The 14,515-nt window shown below is 46.9% G+C and overlaps 1 protein-coding gene across 1 annotated transcript; it reads right to left on the reverse strand.

The window, feature by feature from the left end:
* Positions 1-353: 353 nt before the first annotated feature.
* Positions 354-14,311, reverse strand: SNCG (synuclein gamma). Its single transcript, XM_026043081.1, has 6 exons — positions 14,155-14,311; positions 13,941-14,094; positions 9,724-9,765; positions 8,727-8,854; positions 1,746-1,817; positions 354-728 (listed from the first exon to the last, which is right to left on the reverse strand). The coding sequence occupies exons 2-6, from the start codon at positions 14,059-14,061 to the stop codon at positions 708-710; spliced, it is 384 nt and encodes a 127-aa protein (XP_025898866.1). The 5' UTR covers positions 14,062-14,094; positions 14,155-14,311; the 3' UTR covers positions 354-707.
* Positions 14,312-14,515: the final 204 nt, after the last annotated feature.

Raw genomic sequence — 14,515 nt, forward strand, 5'->3', positions numbered from 1 at the left:
TAGCAGTCCCTCTGCAGAAAAAAAAGCTATCCCAAGCAAACTTAGACTCAAAATTATCCCAAGCAAACTCAAAGTTAATGGATTAAAAAAGGAGACACAGCCCCAAATTATCATTAGACCTTTAAACAGTCCTTAGATTAGTAAAAAAAAATTTAAAAACAGTGTTATTTGTTTAAGTGTGTAGATTTGGTAATGTTGAAAAGGGTAACTAAGGTAGCCCTCTGTGCTTTTGCACTCCCTCATATCTAGTACCAGGCTTCTACAGGATGAGTTTATCAGTTTGGAAGAATAAATGTCTAAAATACAGAAATAAAATCAACAAAAATTTGTTCAAACACTTTTTATTAGTTAAAAAAAAATATTTCCATGATACCTAGAGATCCCAAGTGCCCGCGCRGATGGACATGAGACACTTATCCGTGGGTCCCACAACAAACTGGAGCATCACAGCACTCAAAGCCGGTGGGTCAGGAAGCCACAAGGGACGTGGTTAGAGAGACACATACCATAGTAAACCACTGCACTTTACATATTATCAGGAGCCTGACTTACATGTATTGGGTGAATGGTTTATGGGGCGAGTGACAGACTACGGTGCTGAATGCAGTTAGTCTATGGGGAGYGGGGTTCTCCTGTTGTGGTGTCAGCTAGTATTTCCATATACGCTCCTGGAATTGTCTCTCTCGGGCTAGGAGTCCCTAGGTTGACTAATTGCCTTCATTTTCACCCTGTGAAAAGAGGAGGACAAAAAGAAAATAGATGGAAAAAAGTTAAAAAAGGTAGTCACCACATTAAAAACCGTAAGTAGCAGCATAACAGTAAGGACTATACATTGTGCAGAAAACTGATGAATTATCTATTTCCTCCGGGAACCAGACACTTGTCGTCTTTGACTCAGGCCTCTAGTGAAAACGGGGGTGCGATTTCTCCATGGCCTAAGTGGAACCAAGCCTGGTCTAGGCTGCTCTCTGCTGCCGTGGGTCCCTCCCTGCCTGACACACACCTGGAATCGCTCGTGMGGTGCGGTGAGGTCGTCTGGATCAGCCGTGAGGCTTTCTGGACACACCGGCACGCGGGAGGCTGTGGCTGGTGCCAGGGGGGTAAGGGCAACCCGAGGCTTTTTGAAGTTCAAGACGCAGTGAAAACACAGCCTGAGTTGCAAGAAGCTGCAAGCTGAGGAGAGGAGTTGCAGAGCAGGCAGCCAAAGGTCTGCTTGGGAAATGTTTGTCTGCTCAAAGTGTCCAGGTTGGGCAATGAGAATTCTTCCTTCCTCCTCCGAGAGCTGAAGTTGGCTCAGGGACTGACYGACATTTGACTCGGGGTTTTAAAAGGACATTGTGGCTACAATAAAGCAAAATTAAACTGACTCAAATACGGGTGAGCTCTTCCAAAGTATGGTCACRATGTTGGAAAAATATTTCATATGATAAGAGGGAAAATATGAATGCAACTGTTTACACCCCCAAATCAACCCAAACTAAATAGTTTAGAATTAGGCACATCTKTCCCTCATTGCAACCTCTTGGTCCTGAAAAAAGGGAAGTGGCAAAACCCTGAGAAAGTAGGGGCTCCGATTCCATCAGATTATTAACAAATTCTGGCTTTCGGGGGCAGCAGATGTAAAATCCCCATTGTACAGAAAGAGGAGGTAAATCTTTCCCGGGAAAAACCATGAGACAAGAGCAGCAAGTGCCACGCTGGTGCCCGGGGAGCGCGAGGACATGCGGGCCGCGGGGTCACCCTACCTGTCCGGCACCCTCCGCGTCTGGCATCGCCTCTCCCGCCGCCGCCGGCTGCTCCGGCGGAGCCAGCTCCTCCTGCCAAGCACAAGGGAAAGGTTGTCCTTGCGAACACGCACAGTCACAGCCCTAATCTTAGACAGGCTATTTGAGTAAATGATGTAAAGTGGATTCCAACATTATGTATGTTAAAAAAACCCCACCAGATTCAATATACGGTAAATATCGCTTTGATTTTCCTTTTTCTTTTGCAGTTTGTTAGAGCAGACATTTATAAAACTACAATTCATTTCTTATACTCTGTTTTAGGTTACTCTTTTTCATTTTTAATGAAATTTAGTATTAATTTTGTATGGAAGGCAGACATATCATTTGAATTTCAAGGCTTTGGAAGCCTGGAGCTACCGCTTTCCTTAATGCCACTGCTAACACAGTGCAAAGCAACTGTCCAGGTAAAACCTGCTGTAAAAAGAATTCCATGCTCAGTGTGTTGGCAGGCAGGAGGGGAAACTCTACCTAAAATTTGTGGGAAGACTAAGATGGAATTTAACATGTGAGAAATCAAGTGTGCACCTTTTTGACATTAGGAGACTTTGTAAAGCAATAACTAACAGAAAAAAAAAAAAGGAATTCTGTACAGGTTGGTGTTTAAAAGAACAGAAAAGAAGGCAGCATCTTTCCATGTCTTCAGACTCTCTCTCTGATTCCTTAGTAATGCTTCATGCTACAAACAGATGGAGGCCATCTATATATCTACAAATATTCTCCTCTGCTCTTCTAYGCTGAATATGCACTACTGGAAGGGCTAAGTAGGAAAAGCTTTTTAGAACAGAACCTGGATGAAAATCTTCTTAAGTACTCCTAATTTCACATGTGCCTTGCTTTCCTCTCCAATAAAGCTTTTCCTTAATAGAACAGAAAAACTGCTGCTGAATTAGAGAATAAATGACGAACAAACARGAGAAAATAAGCATATTTCACACTCAACTGCATAAATATGAAGTAGATTTTGTGGGAATTTAAGCTCCAAATTGGACTGCAGACTAATTTTTGATAAGAAAGGGAGCTGGGAAATCAATGCTGAGATCAATCCCCCAGGAAAGAAAACTGCCTCAACACTTGCTTTGGTCCAGTTTGGTTTCTGTGGGAGCTTCAGACATGCTCCTTACCTCCCTGCTGGGAGTTAATTACCTTATGCGTACATATAGCTGTGCACTGCTGAAGCCTCTGCATGAAAACCATACCATGATTACTTTTTTTCCTGAAGAAATATGCTCCTAAATTCATGGCTCTGTTGGCTGGGGTGAGTCCTGCTATTATCCGTGTGATCYGTGTTAAGTAAGCCCTGCTAATCTAACAACATCAAATTGTTTGCAGGAGGGAGGAGATCCATTTCTGGTCTCAGGTTCCCCAGGCCAGCAGGGACCCGGGGCAGCTGCAGCAGCTCTGCAGAACCACTCAGCTTTGGCTGTAGCCCTTCCTAAATGAGCAAGTTCTATTGTTGTGGGCAAACAATAACAGGGGTGGGAGAGTCACCTCCGGAGCCCTGTCCTGCGGCTGTCCTCTAGCACATGGGAAAGTACCTGACCTGGAGCATCAGGAGGTCCCTGAGAAACCTSGTGCGTAAAAATGATCAGTGCTGCACTGCACAACTTCACAGCGCATACTAGGTCAAAACAGGCGGAAAAATCTATTTTAAGGCTTTCTGAATAGTTTACAGGCTGTTATGGGGAAAGAAAACAAAATGCAGATTCCTGCAGTGTAAGTCAGTGGCACCAGCCGCACCAGGAGGCACTTSGCAGCTCCTGGCCTGGAGAAGCAGCTGCCAGGGAGGAGAAGCAGAAGCTCCTGTGAACAAGCAGCCCCAGGAAGGGTGATCCCTCCCTTGGGACCCTTCTTGGGGAACCCCCCTGGGTTCCACGGGTGGGTTGAGGAATCGCTGCTCGGCATCACGCTGCTGCTCCCCGCAGCCCTTGAAGCTGCGCCGCAGCGGGACGGCGATGACTCACCCGGGCATTTTYAGAAAGGGCAGGAACCCTGTTTCTTGAGAGCCTTCCTAAACCGCCAGGCAGGAACCAGCACAATGGCAGGATGAAGAGGTGTCAGGTTGTGTTAAGCTTTTCTCAGCCGCCTGCCTCCCTCCCTGCCCGGAACAGCAGGGCCCGAGGAAGGGCCGCGTTCTCCAGCTGGGCGTTCCCCGGGTGGGACACAGCCACGGCCCCGTAAAAACACATAYAGGTTCACCGTGCAAGGTTGGGGTCTTCGTTTTGGCTGAAGCTTCAGAAATTGATGGATAGCAACCCCACCTGTAACAGTAATAAGCAGCATGATGCTGAGCAAGAAGGCAAGGGTAAAGCAGTGGTGTTGATCTAATTAGGAAGGATGAAATTCCTCATGGAAAGCTGTGTGGCAATCATGGGTTATGCTTTAAAAGAATGTGGGTTTTTTGTCCTAAAAAGGCCAGAGGTATCTCTTCCCTTTCTAACAGAGAAAGCTGGAACAGAGATGCTATCAGGAAGGCAACAAACTCAGTGGCAAGCAAGGCAGCCTCTTGCTTCAAGGCAGTGAGACAGCAGCGYGCCGGCACCCTGCTACAAGTGCAGCAGTCCAAAACGGGACASCCACTGCCGAGGGGCAAAGGAAGGAGCGGCTCGGCCGCTCACCTTGCGTGTCGGGACACAAGCAGTGTGCGTTGGAGCACAAGCCGAGTGTGTCGGAGCCAAAGCTCTGCGTTTTGGCAGCGCCCCGGAGCGCTCCGCGGAGCCCGCAGGCACCCGCGGCTGCAGCCCAGCCCGGCWGCAACGCGGAGCAAAGCGCCCACGCCGGCCCCGCCGATGGCTGGGCATGGTCACTTCCCAAGGTGACTCCGGGGGTGTTTCCCTGGTCACCYGCACACGTCCTGCTGCTGGGACGGGGCAGCACGCGCCTGCACGTACCCATGAGAACGGGAAAGCAGCACAGAAAACCGCCTCGGGTGCAAAGCAGCCCAGRGCAGGCTGCTTGTGCAGCCTCCTCTGCCTCACAGGGAGGTGCCACCCCAGCGCATAGGCAAGCCTCAGCACAACGGGGAGGATTGCAGCTACTTATTTGGCTTAATCCTTAGGTGCTTAAGTTGTGGATTTCCCTGTTCGTCCTGCCAGTGCCTCCCTGCGCACAGGGCTCAGCAGTTCTGCTCTCTGAAGCATCTCAGTGCCCTGGTGTGCTGCTCCTCTCCTACTCGCACCCACCAAAACAGAGAGTTCTGGTGTTTCATTAATGTCTGCCTTTAATTCCTTAATGGAATCACACAGTTTAAGTGATCAGAATTAAGACCATGTGCGTGAACAGTTTATATGAAAATACACAGTTGTTATGCTAAAGTACAGGCRCAGTACACACAGAGCAATGATGAGGTCTAACAGAATGCATGCGGCAGCTGCACACAACTGAGAACTGCTGAAATAATTAATGGGATGAAATAAAAGAAAAAGATCAAAACTAATTTCAAATGACAGAACTGTGACTGACAACTAAACCATATAAAAACTGACAGGACAAAAGGATCTAAAGAGAAGATCTAGGTGGAGGGTGAGGGAAGAATAATTGTAGGGCAGTATCAGCTGCTGGGAGAATCCCTGAGGGGCATCTGATGCGTGTGTGTGAGTGCATGTGTGCACGCTCCCGCGCTTGCTCCCAACCACGTGGCGCCTGCAATGCAGCAAACTTGGTGCTGTGTCATGCAGATGAAAAATTAATCCTGCTCCAAGACAGGGATCCTTAATGAGTGACCATCCACGGAAATCACTTCATGCCCACGCCAGTGACTGACATGCATGCAGAGCTARCGACCAAACACGTTACTAACAGTGCTCACTCTTTGCATACTGGAAAGCTATAGAGTTTATTATCTTCTAATTTACGTATTTTTACTTCATGCTTAAACACTCAAATAGTCGATCATTTCTTGCACTCAGCAGTGACCAGGCCAGTGACCAGGCTCACCTAAGCAATGACAGCACTAACCAAGGTTGGGCCCAGCCGGTGCCCGGCCCCTCTCCTTTCACACTGCCACTTTTCCTTCTGCCTGGGGCTGAGGACAGCAGGGAGCAGAAGGGGCCTGGCCCGCAGGGTGCCAGCTGCCCTGTGTGTAGCCGTCCTAGAACCCGGCATCCTAAGAGCAGAGTCCAAATCTCCCAGTTGACTCAGGGCTACTTGATGCACCCACGAAGCTCATGGACCCCAGAATGCAGATCTTTGACAAGCCCCCTGTGCACTGCTAGCACGTGTCCTACACTGAAACCAGCTGTTCAACACACAGATCAACACACATGCCAACAAGCTAGCTGTAATTCGCATTAATACTAGGAACAGTGAGCTGAGGTTATGCCTCCTACGCCGCTCTGCTCCCCGCACTGAAGCCCTTCTGCAGCACTGCTCGGTGTTCGCCGCGCGGCTGCACAGGTGCCCCAGCACTTGGAGCAACCCCTCGAGAAAGTCAGGACGGGGGTGACACTAAGAGTAACTGACAACAGAAATAAGACTTACGCAACTGCTCTTTGCGATTAAAAATAAAAGAACCAGAYGGAGCATGAAGGCGGCTCAGGACTGTATGTAACAACTATCTCAAACTTCAGGGGAAGGAACTTAGGTAGGATTAGAAGAGTTTTGTATCATCTACTTATTATTTCTTTTTTTAACATGTTAGTGCTSTCCCTTTTCCCTCCTCTCAATATATCTCCAGCATGCCTTTCTATGCTATGTCCTACAGCTCCAGGCACTGCCATCCGCAGCCTCCGGATGCAAATTGTGCAGCAGGAGAGGAGCAGACCTGGAGAGGAAGGAGCTGGTGCAGGGAAGCAGCACAGCAATCCTCCTGTCAGACCGCCTTAGCAGCAGGAACAAGCTTGGAGCAAATTTTGGAGCTTTGGTGCCGCCTGGAAGGAATCCAGTTCATGCATTTTGAGACCTCTCTCTGCTGGGACCCACAGGATGGCGAGTGACCATGACTGGAAGATTTTCACTCCTCATCAAAACTAAAACACTAGGTCAGAGGGTCCCTCTCTGTCACCCATACAAACATTTTACCTTAACTCCTTTCTTCTGTAGCTTCTTTTGCTTGGCTTTTCTCCTGCTGTTTTCAGTCTGCTCCCCACGTCTGCTTTTTGACATTGCCCCATGAACCTGCAGCTAAAGCAGTTTCCTGGCTCCCCCATCTAGTCTGTCATTTGGCATATGACACATCCCACATTTTTCCTCTTGACCAATCCCCATTTTAGCTTTATGCAGGCTGACACTCCGGGACTCGGCGTGCTTAATGCAGAGTCACTACCAGGCTTGGGTGATGACCACCCCGGATCCTGGTCTGCCAAAAGGTAYGAGAGGGTCGAGTCTGTCCCCACTGAACGAGAAATCCCCATTTGCACTCCTGCAACCTCCCTGTGGCAATAAAGATTAATCTTATCCCAAGGGCTTAGAAGATCTCCTAGGTCTGTCCTTTTCACACGTTTCCACGAGGAAACATTTTGCGTCACTCGTAGCTGCCACTCTCCTCCTTTGTCAGCCTATTCTCCCAGGGTTTACACGGTGCGCACAAGTTTTGTTTCACACCACAATGTGCTTACTGGTAGGTCAGGAAATTCATCAGCCAGCAGTCTGAACAACTAAAACAATTTTGGCCAGCCTCACTTTGCTTTGATCCTGGGCTGGGGTTTGTGACTAATCCAGCTTATGTCACTATCAGCTCTGTTGACTATGGCTCTATGAAGGGCATAAAAATCCTCCCTCCAAAAAAGCCATAAAAATCTCCGATCTAAAGGGGGAAAAAAACAACTTTATCAAATAACTGCCAAATATTTACCACTAGAATAGCGTCATGTACTGTACAAAGGGTTTATATTTGCTATTGCATGGTAAAAATGCCTTGTCCAACAATGAGTTTTGCTTTCGGCCAAGGAGTTGCTCTGCTCCTCTACATGTCCCTTCATCCACTAAGTTGAACCCATTCAATTTGCCACATTGCACTTAAGGACAGAAGATTCCTTGTTTGAATCTGGCCTAYTCGGTGCATAATTTGGGTCACACGGCCTTTATCAAAAGACACTTAGTTGTTGTCAAAATCAGCCCAAATAGAAGAAAAGGATAAAACTACKTGGAGTCTCCTATGGGACCGTGCTCTTCAGAGCCATGCCGGGTTGTCTTAATTAATGCTGCCACCTACTGCTGACAAAACTGATGGTCCTGGTTGGGAGATGCATCTGCATCTATCCAGAGGTTGGAATTARTAGAAGGATGGATGGTAAATACAGAATTTCAAAATAATTCTCAAAGCAGCAATATAAGGGAATATAAYCACAGAGCTTTTTTTTTTTTYYYTTTTTTTTTCTTCCTATCCCAACACATTCAGTAGCTCTGTTTCCTGCCAGATTTTTCACTGCAGTCTTGTTCTGCATCTATAAAAGCCCATGCAAAATTTGCATTTTATACATTGTTTTAAAATACAAAAATATTTTCCACCCTGAAAAATGGCTACAACACAAAAGACAGAGTCCTCCAAATAAAAATGCAAATCTTTAAGATCTTGATRCAAACTTGTCTTGAATATAAAGCCATGCTGTCCTTTACATGTTTACCAACCTGAATTCAGGAACTACTGCTGTGGAGTCCTGCAAAGCAGCTATTCTCAAAATGCAGCTGGAGACAGCATATTGCTCAACAAAATTGCCATGGGATGACGATCTTTAAAAGCACATGATACCTCTGGATGTCCAAATATTTTGGTAGTTTTATTTACTGCCATATCCACATAGCATACATCAAGAGACAGTGTTATTACCTTTAACTGTAGCTGATATTAAGCATTCTATATTAAATGTTCTATGATAGTACCTATTGTTGAAATCCTCTCATTAAGTAGGTAAAACCATTGGCTCTTAACAACATTTCCAGCTATTTTTAAGACATGCAATCCGAACAAGAGTTTTCTGCAGGCTGCTAACGAAGCAAACATACCTTTTTTACAACTCCTGTAGTGGCCACAATGGTCTCTGCTCCTTCTACRGTCTTGTTTGCCACTGTGTTCACGCTGGCTACTACTGCTTCTCCCACAACGTTGGCCTGCTCTTTGGTCTTCTCAGCAACTGGGATTTCAACAAGACAAACTCAGCCTGGTATTGAGAACCGGCTGCCAAATTAACTGGGACAGTAAAATGTTTGCATCAAGCTATGAGAAGATATTGACTCAGATATAGGCCTCTCTTGGATTTTCTATATGGCAGCACATCTGAATTTAGRTTCTCTGTGTGAGGGTTTCATCTCACACAAAATGCTATTCAAGGGAACATGGACATTGCAGCTTGTCATTCTTCATGGGCAACTGGAGACTGCAAAATTCAGTGCAAGATGCTGAGACAATCRCACAAATAAAGCATTTTGCAGCATAGCCTGTGCATGGTCTCTCCCCAAGTACCTTCTATCTAAGTGTATAGATTCATTCAGAAAATAATTTATTATTATTTATTTATAATTATTAATTATCTAGAGAAGAGGTCCATTGATATCTGTTGAAGGCAGGYCAAGGTATTCTTGTCTTGGACCTTGTGGACTCTAGAAGAGTCTTGTAGGGCCCTGACTCTGACTGGCTGAGAGGAGGTTCCTAAAAACCAAGATTTTAGCCCAACAGTAACTGATGAAAGCGCCTCTGCATTCTGGACAGCATTCCTGACTTTGTGAGATAAATCGTTATGAACCAGCAGCACCTGCCAAATGACATTTGTTAGATTTTTTTGACCTGTTCCACTGATTAAATATTTTCTCCCACCCATGTGCACTGCGGATGCCGGACCCTGACCCTTCGCTCCTGGCAAGCATCCTCCATTCATCAGATGGAGCTCACGTGGARCAGGGCTGCCTCCAAGAGACCTCTAGCTCGGCAGGAATGATGGMCTTATCCAGAGGGTCAACACCACAAGCAGTGATTGCCACATCTCTCTGAGGGCTGGGCTCTTACCTGAGGTCACACTATGCACTACCCCTTCCTTGGTTTTGGCACCTGTGAAAGGAAGCACAGAACCCATCAGTGTTAGCTGGCAAGGAGCAGGCAGGTTTCTGGCCCCGGTGGCTTTCTGTCCTCACGGGGGGAGCTGGGAACACGTCGACCGTGCTTTGCCTAGAGATACCCCAGCTTGAAAAATCTTGATGCTAACATGTTTAAGAAAGATGCCCCTTGGATTATTTCTGAAATGAGAACTGGTGAGCAGAAATAAAATGGCCTCATTTAATTGCTAAATGAATGCATATTAAATGGCCAAGTAAAACATCACTTATTTCAGCCTTTCAAAATGTGATTTACTGTAGTGATGCCCTCCTGCCTCCCAGCAGGTCATCTGGCCACCGCACTCAGAACTAGCCCTTTAGGAATAATAACTAATCCCCGCAGTTTTTGTCTAAGCTTGAGATGACTGGTCTCTCTTCAGACTTGCACATGACAGTGCATGTGTTATGATAAACCTTGTGGTGGATGGGAAGTACCTCCATTAAYTAGGCACCCTTTCACATTAGATAAATAAAACACCAAATTTATCTGTCAAACATTAAAAATTGATTCTAAAGGTTTTCCTCTGACAGCTCCATCTTACTGTAATTTGTAAATCATCCATACRTACACAACCTATTTTTAAGTTCTCATACCAATACAAAAAGCAAGCAAGCAAACAACAACCAGACATATTTTTATGACCAGTTTTCAAAACGATAGAAATACAGAATCGGTCAGGTACAGATGCACTGCAGCATCCACGGGTGCAATGGGAGAAGTTAGTCACAAACCACACCTCATGTTCATTAAAAGCCTAAAAAGCAAAACAAGTGCAGCACTCTGATAAYAGCTGATAGGGTGGAACAAAGCTGCCCCCTTACATATACCCTAAACATTTCATTCTGTTATCCTGAACTGTGTGTCCCGAAGAGATGAAATCTTTGTATTTTTTTTTTTTTACAGTTATAAACTAGATTTACTAATGATGCATAGGCCATGTTGTGCACTACTGTAAGCTGCATTTCAAAATGGCATGTGCACRGCAGCAGGTTAGCAAGCAGACCAGAGGTGCACCTCATTCATGCCATGARCACAAGTCCCAGCATTGCCCAAATGCACAGAAACCAGTTCAGATGTGGTCCAGCTTCAATTCCTGCCCTTCCTCCCACAGCACTGATGCGACATGCCAGGCTTTCTCACACCAGACACAGAGGTTCAAGTTCTGCCTTCTTGGCTGCTTCTTGCTCAAAGAGCAATTCKAAGTCACATACATAGTTTATTGTTCTGGATTCACACCTTTTGACTTTGCAGTCAACATCCTAAGTGAGACAAAAGGCATGCTTATAGCATGTATAATTTTTTTACCGTGCTTTTTAGCTAGTATTTCTATCTGGGCTTGACTCCTTTGCAGGGGGGTATTTTAAAAGGCAGAATAATTGCAGAAGGGAGGGAGGGATGCACATACAAGAGAACCATTCCCTGCATACACTTCACGACAGGCACAGAGGCGAGGGCAGCGCCACCGGCACCGGCTGCTGCCGCTCCGTGCGCTTGCCTCCTCTTCCCAAGCATTCCCACCACCACGCCCCATGACTCAGGCTCCCGCATTCCTCAGGCACCACGTGCCGCCTCCGGGCGGACACCCTGGCCAGGCTCCAGCAGCTGTTGCATCCACAAGCCATCGCTCCGCGCTCCATGTCCCCGCTGCTCTCGCTCCTTGCCCGCGGCACGCACAAGCAGCAGCTCGTGCGGCCTCCCCTTCTGCCAAAGGGGTGTCCGGGAGCTGCGGGTTTGAGCTGGGAGAGAGGTGGCACCGGGAACCAGGCACAGGCTCTGGCAGGGAAGTCTCTGATGCGCATTAGCCTCAAGGGAGGCATTGCTGGAGTCACTTCTGCAGTAGAGCTGGGTGCGCTGGGGCAACACGCGTGACGGTAAGGGATTCTGTGAGGAGTCTTAGGGAGCGTTCCATTAACTCCATCATCACTTATCCCCCTCTTTAAACCAAACAGAGGCAGCTGCAGTCTGGAGAGCAGCCTGTGTTTTCAGCAGGGGCACAGTGCTCACGCTGCAGGATTCYTCCCRCTCTCCCGGGATATCCCACCCCACRGACACCTCCGAGGYGGCAGCCCTGCGGCCAGCCCCGCTGAACCGCGCTGCAGCGCTGGCACGGCTGGGCTGGCACCTCRGGCACCGGCCGTGGGAACCCGGGTGCCTGGCTCGGGCGGAGGGAAGAGGGAGGGAGGTGGCAGCAGAGACCTGGCGGCTCCGTCTGCTCCTCACGGAAGCGTCGGAAGGGGCATTTACCTCGTGGAGCTGCAGGAACCCACCAGGTTTGGTGCTCATGCTGGGCCCTCGGGAGCCCTCCGAAAGGCTTGGGTTGGTCAGCAACGAGTTAACGCAGTTGACAGTAAAAGTGAAGGATCCTCCTCACTCTTCTCAGGTTTAGGGTCTGACTGTCACCTTCACCCCTGTCCTTTTCTGACTCCCTGAAGAGACTCTCAAGCTTCAATGCAAATCTTATTTTCTCTTAGCATGCAAAAATGCAGGTAGCTTCACCTAACATCCAGCTCAACCTTCCAGGACAGCGTTGTCCAAACGAAGCGGCATTGAAAATTCTTTAATTAACACCTTGTATGACATAGAGTGAGGAGCAGTGATTCAGACAAACATACTAATCATTCCAACTTTAATGAATAAACCTCATTTCCACCTTCTCTGCTTGTTTAAAATCAGTTTTGTGAGGTCATCAGCATCTGGCCCTCGCTTTCCCTTCTATGAGAGGCTGAACGTTCCCAAAAGGGCTGAGCATCCTCCCCCAGGGCTCAGGAGAACCATAGCATCATGCAGCATCAGCCTTGCCTTTAATCTGATCCCTGTTCGGTAATTTAGGTTTGACAAAGGCTTTGAAGAAAGTTTACTGAAAAAGGCAGAACATGAGCAGACTCTGCTGCACCTCACAGAACAAAAAACAGGTCACAGGCTGAAGACGCAAAACGCTACCAAAAAGTGCTAGAAAAATCACTTATAAATATTCTGAATGATCCTCTCCCACATTGCTTAAATGAGGAAGCAGCTGGGGCAGCAGCAGTGCCACCATCCGACACCAACATGTGACGTTTCGCAGGCTGGTGTTTCAGATATTGCTGCTGGCTGAAAGATTTCCAGGGAGGCTGCTTACGTTTGCGCTTGTGACTCAGCTCTAAATTGAAATGGGAGCTCTTATATACCAGAAAGAGTACGTTCAGTTACAGCACGCCAACAAAATTTTGGGATGAATACATAATCAGATCTGCTAAACATAATATTTATATTCATTTATAATTCAAAAAACATGCCAGTGTTCACCCATATGGATGTGAATGAATATCATAACACGATGGCAAGAAGCATTTGTCTGGAAACTTTCTAACTGAAAAAGAAAAAGCAAAATCTATCCCAAATTTAGTAGACATAAAAATTTGTAAAAGATGCAGTAATCAATATCCAGCTAATCATTTTGGAAATCTAAGACTAATATCTAGAGTCTACAGTATCTAGATAATCCGACTGCCCAGCCACATAGTTGCATACACTAGAYAGGGAAGATACCAGGTTTCAAGAGCAACCCTGAAACAGGGTGTTTCTGAAAAAAAAATGTTAATTGGGAGAGATTTCTAGACAGGACATAACACATGTTGTTATCCAGAACCTATCCTTTGCACAAAATGAATTCAGATGTCTCTTGTAAAGCAAGATTAAGAGGTGCAGGGGAACAAAACAGGTCAGTGAACAGGAGGAGGAGGTTAGGACAAAATGGTATTTTGTGGAAAAGAGCAACGTCCCGCAATCCCCACCGAGCAACACCGTTCCACACTGTCTGGGCTCTCACTCACTGTGCTTCTGACAGTGCTGAGGTGAAAAGCAGATCAGCAGTGCTCAGAGMGCCACGTCTGAAAGCAAGCAGTGAATAATCATAAAAGAAACGGTCCACCACAGCATCTGCTTGTTAATAGTACATTATTTCTGCCTCCCACCAAGTACTGCCGGTTGCGACTTCTAATTTACAGTGGAGGAAACTATGTAAACCTGTACACAGTAAATCTGCAAGAGAGCTAAGGACATGACCTAGACCCTAATTTGGGCTGACATTCTCCAAGAAAATCGACGTGGCAGCTCATGCTCAAATATTAATTTAAACAGTTATCTCTTACCTACATACATCACACCCTCCTTGGTCTTCTCCGCAGCCTCCGTCACTCCCTGCTTGGTCTTCTCCGCAGCAGCCACAACACCCTCCTTAGCGATGGAGAAACCTTTCTTAAAGACATCCATCCTTTCTGCTTGCTCGAGTATCACCTGCAGGAGCTGCGGGAGGGACAGCAGTAAAAAACACCTCAAGACAGTGACTGCAATATGCAGTCTTACCCTCAGAGGAGATTCAGATTCTCTGCCAGTCTCTGTTTGCTCCTGCTCCTCTGCTGGATGAAGACAGTGTGGCAAACCTCGCAGGCTTTGCCAGCTCTTATTGATCAAGGGCTCTGCAGCGTAGCCAATGCCTGTGAAAAGCTGATACTGAAATATTAATGATATGGGTCTGCTCGGCAAGATTTAGGAAGGGAGGGGGGAGACGAGAAGGACATTGGTAGGTAAGGGACTTTCTGGAAAATTTCCAGGTGGATAAGGCATTATAAATATACTGTAATGCTCCCACTCAAGGACACTCTCGGTTCCTTTCATGGGAGAGGGAGATGTTTATCTGAAGAGGCGAGTTCCTGAAAGCTCCTCT

Source organism: Nothoprocta perdicaria, unplaced genomic scaffold (genome assembly GCF_003342845.1).
Source record: "Nothoprocta perdicaria isolate Ctin4 unplaced genomic scaffold, notPer1 scaffold_32, whole genome shotgun sequence".
Classification (NCBI taxonomy): Eukaryota; Metazoa; Chordata; class Aves; order Tinamiformes; family Tinamidae; genus Nothoprocta; species Nothoprocta perdicaria.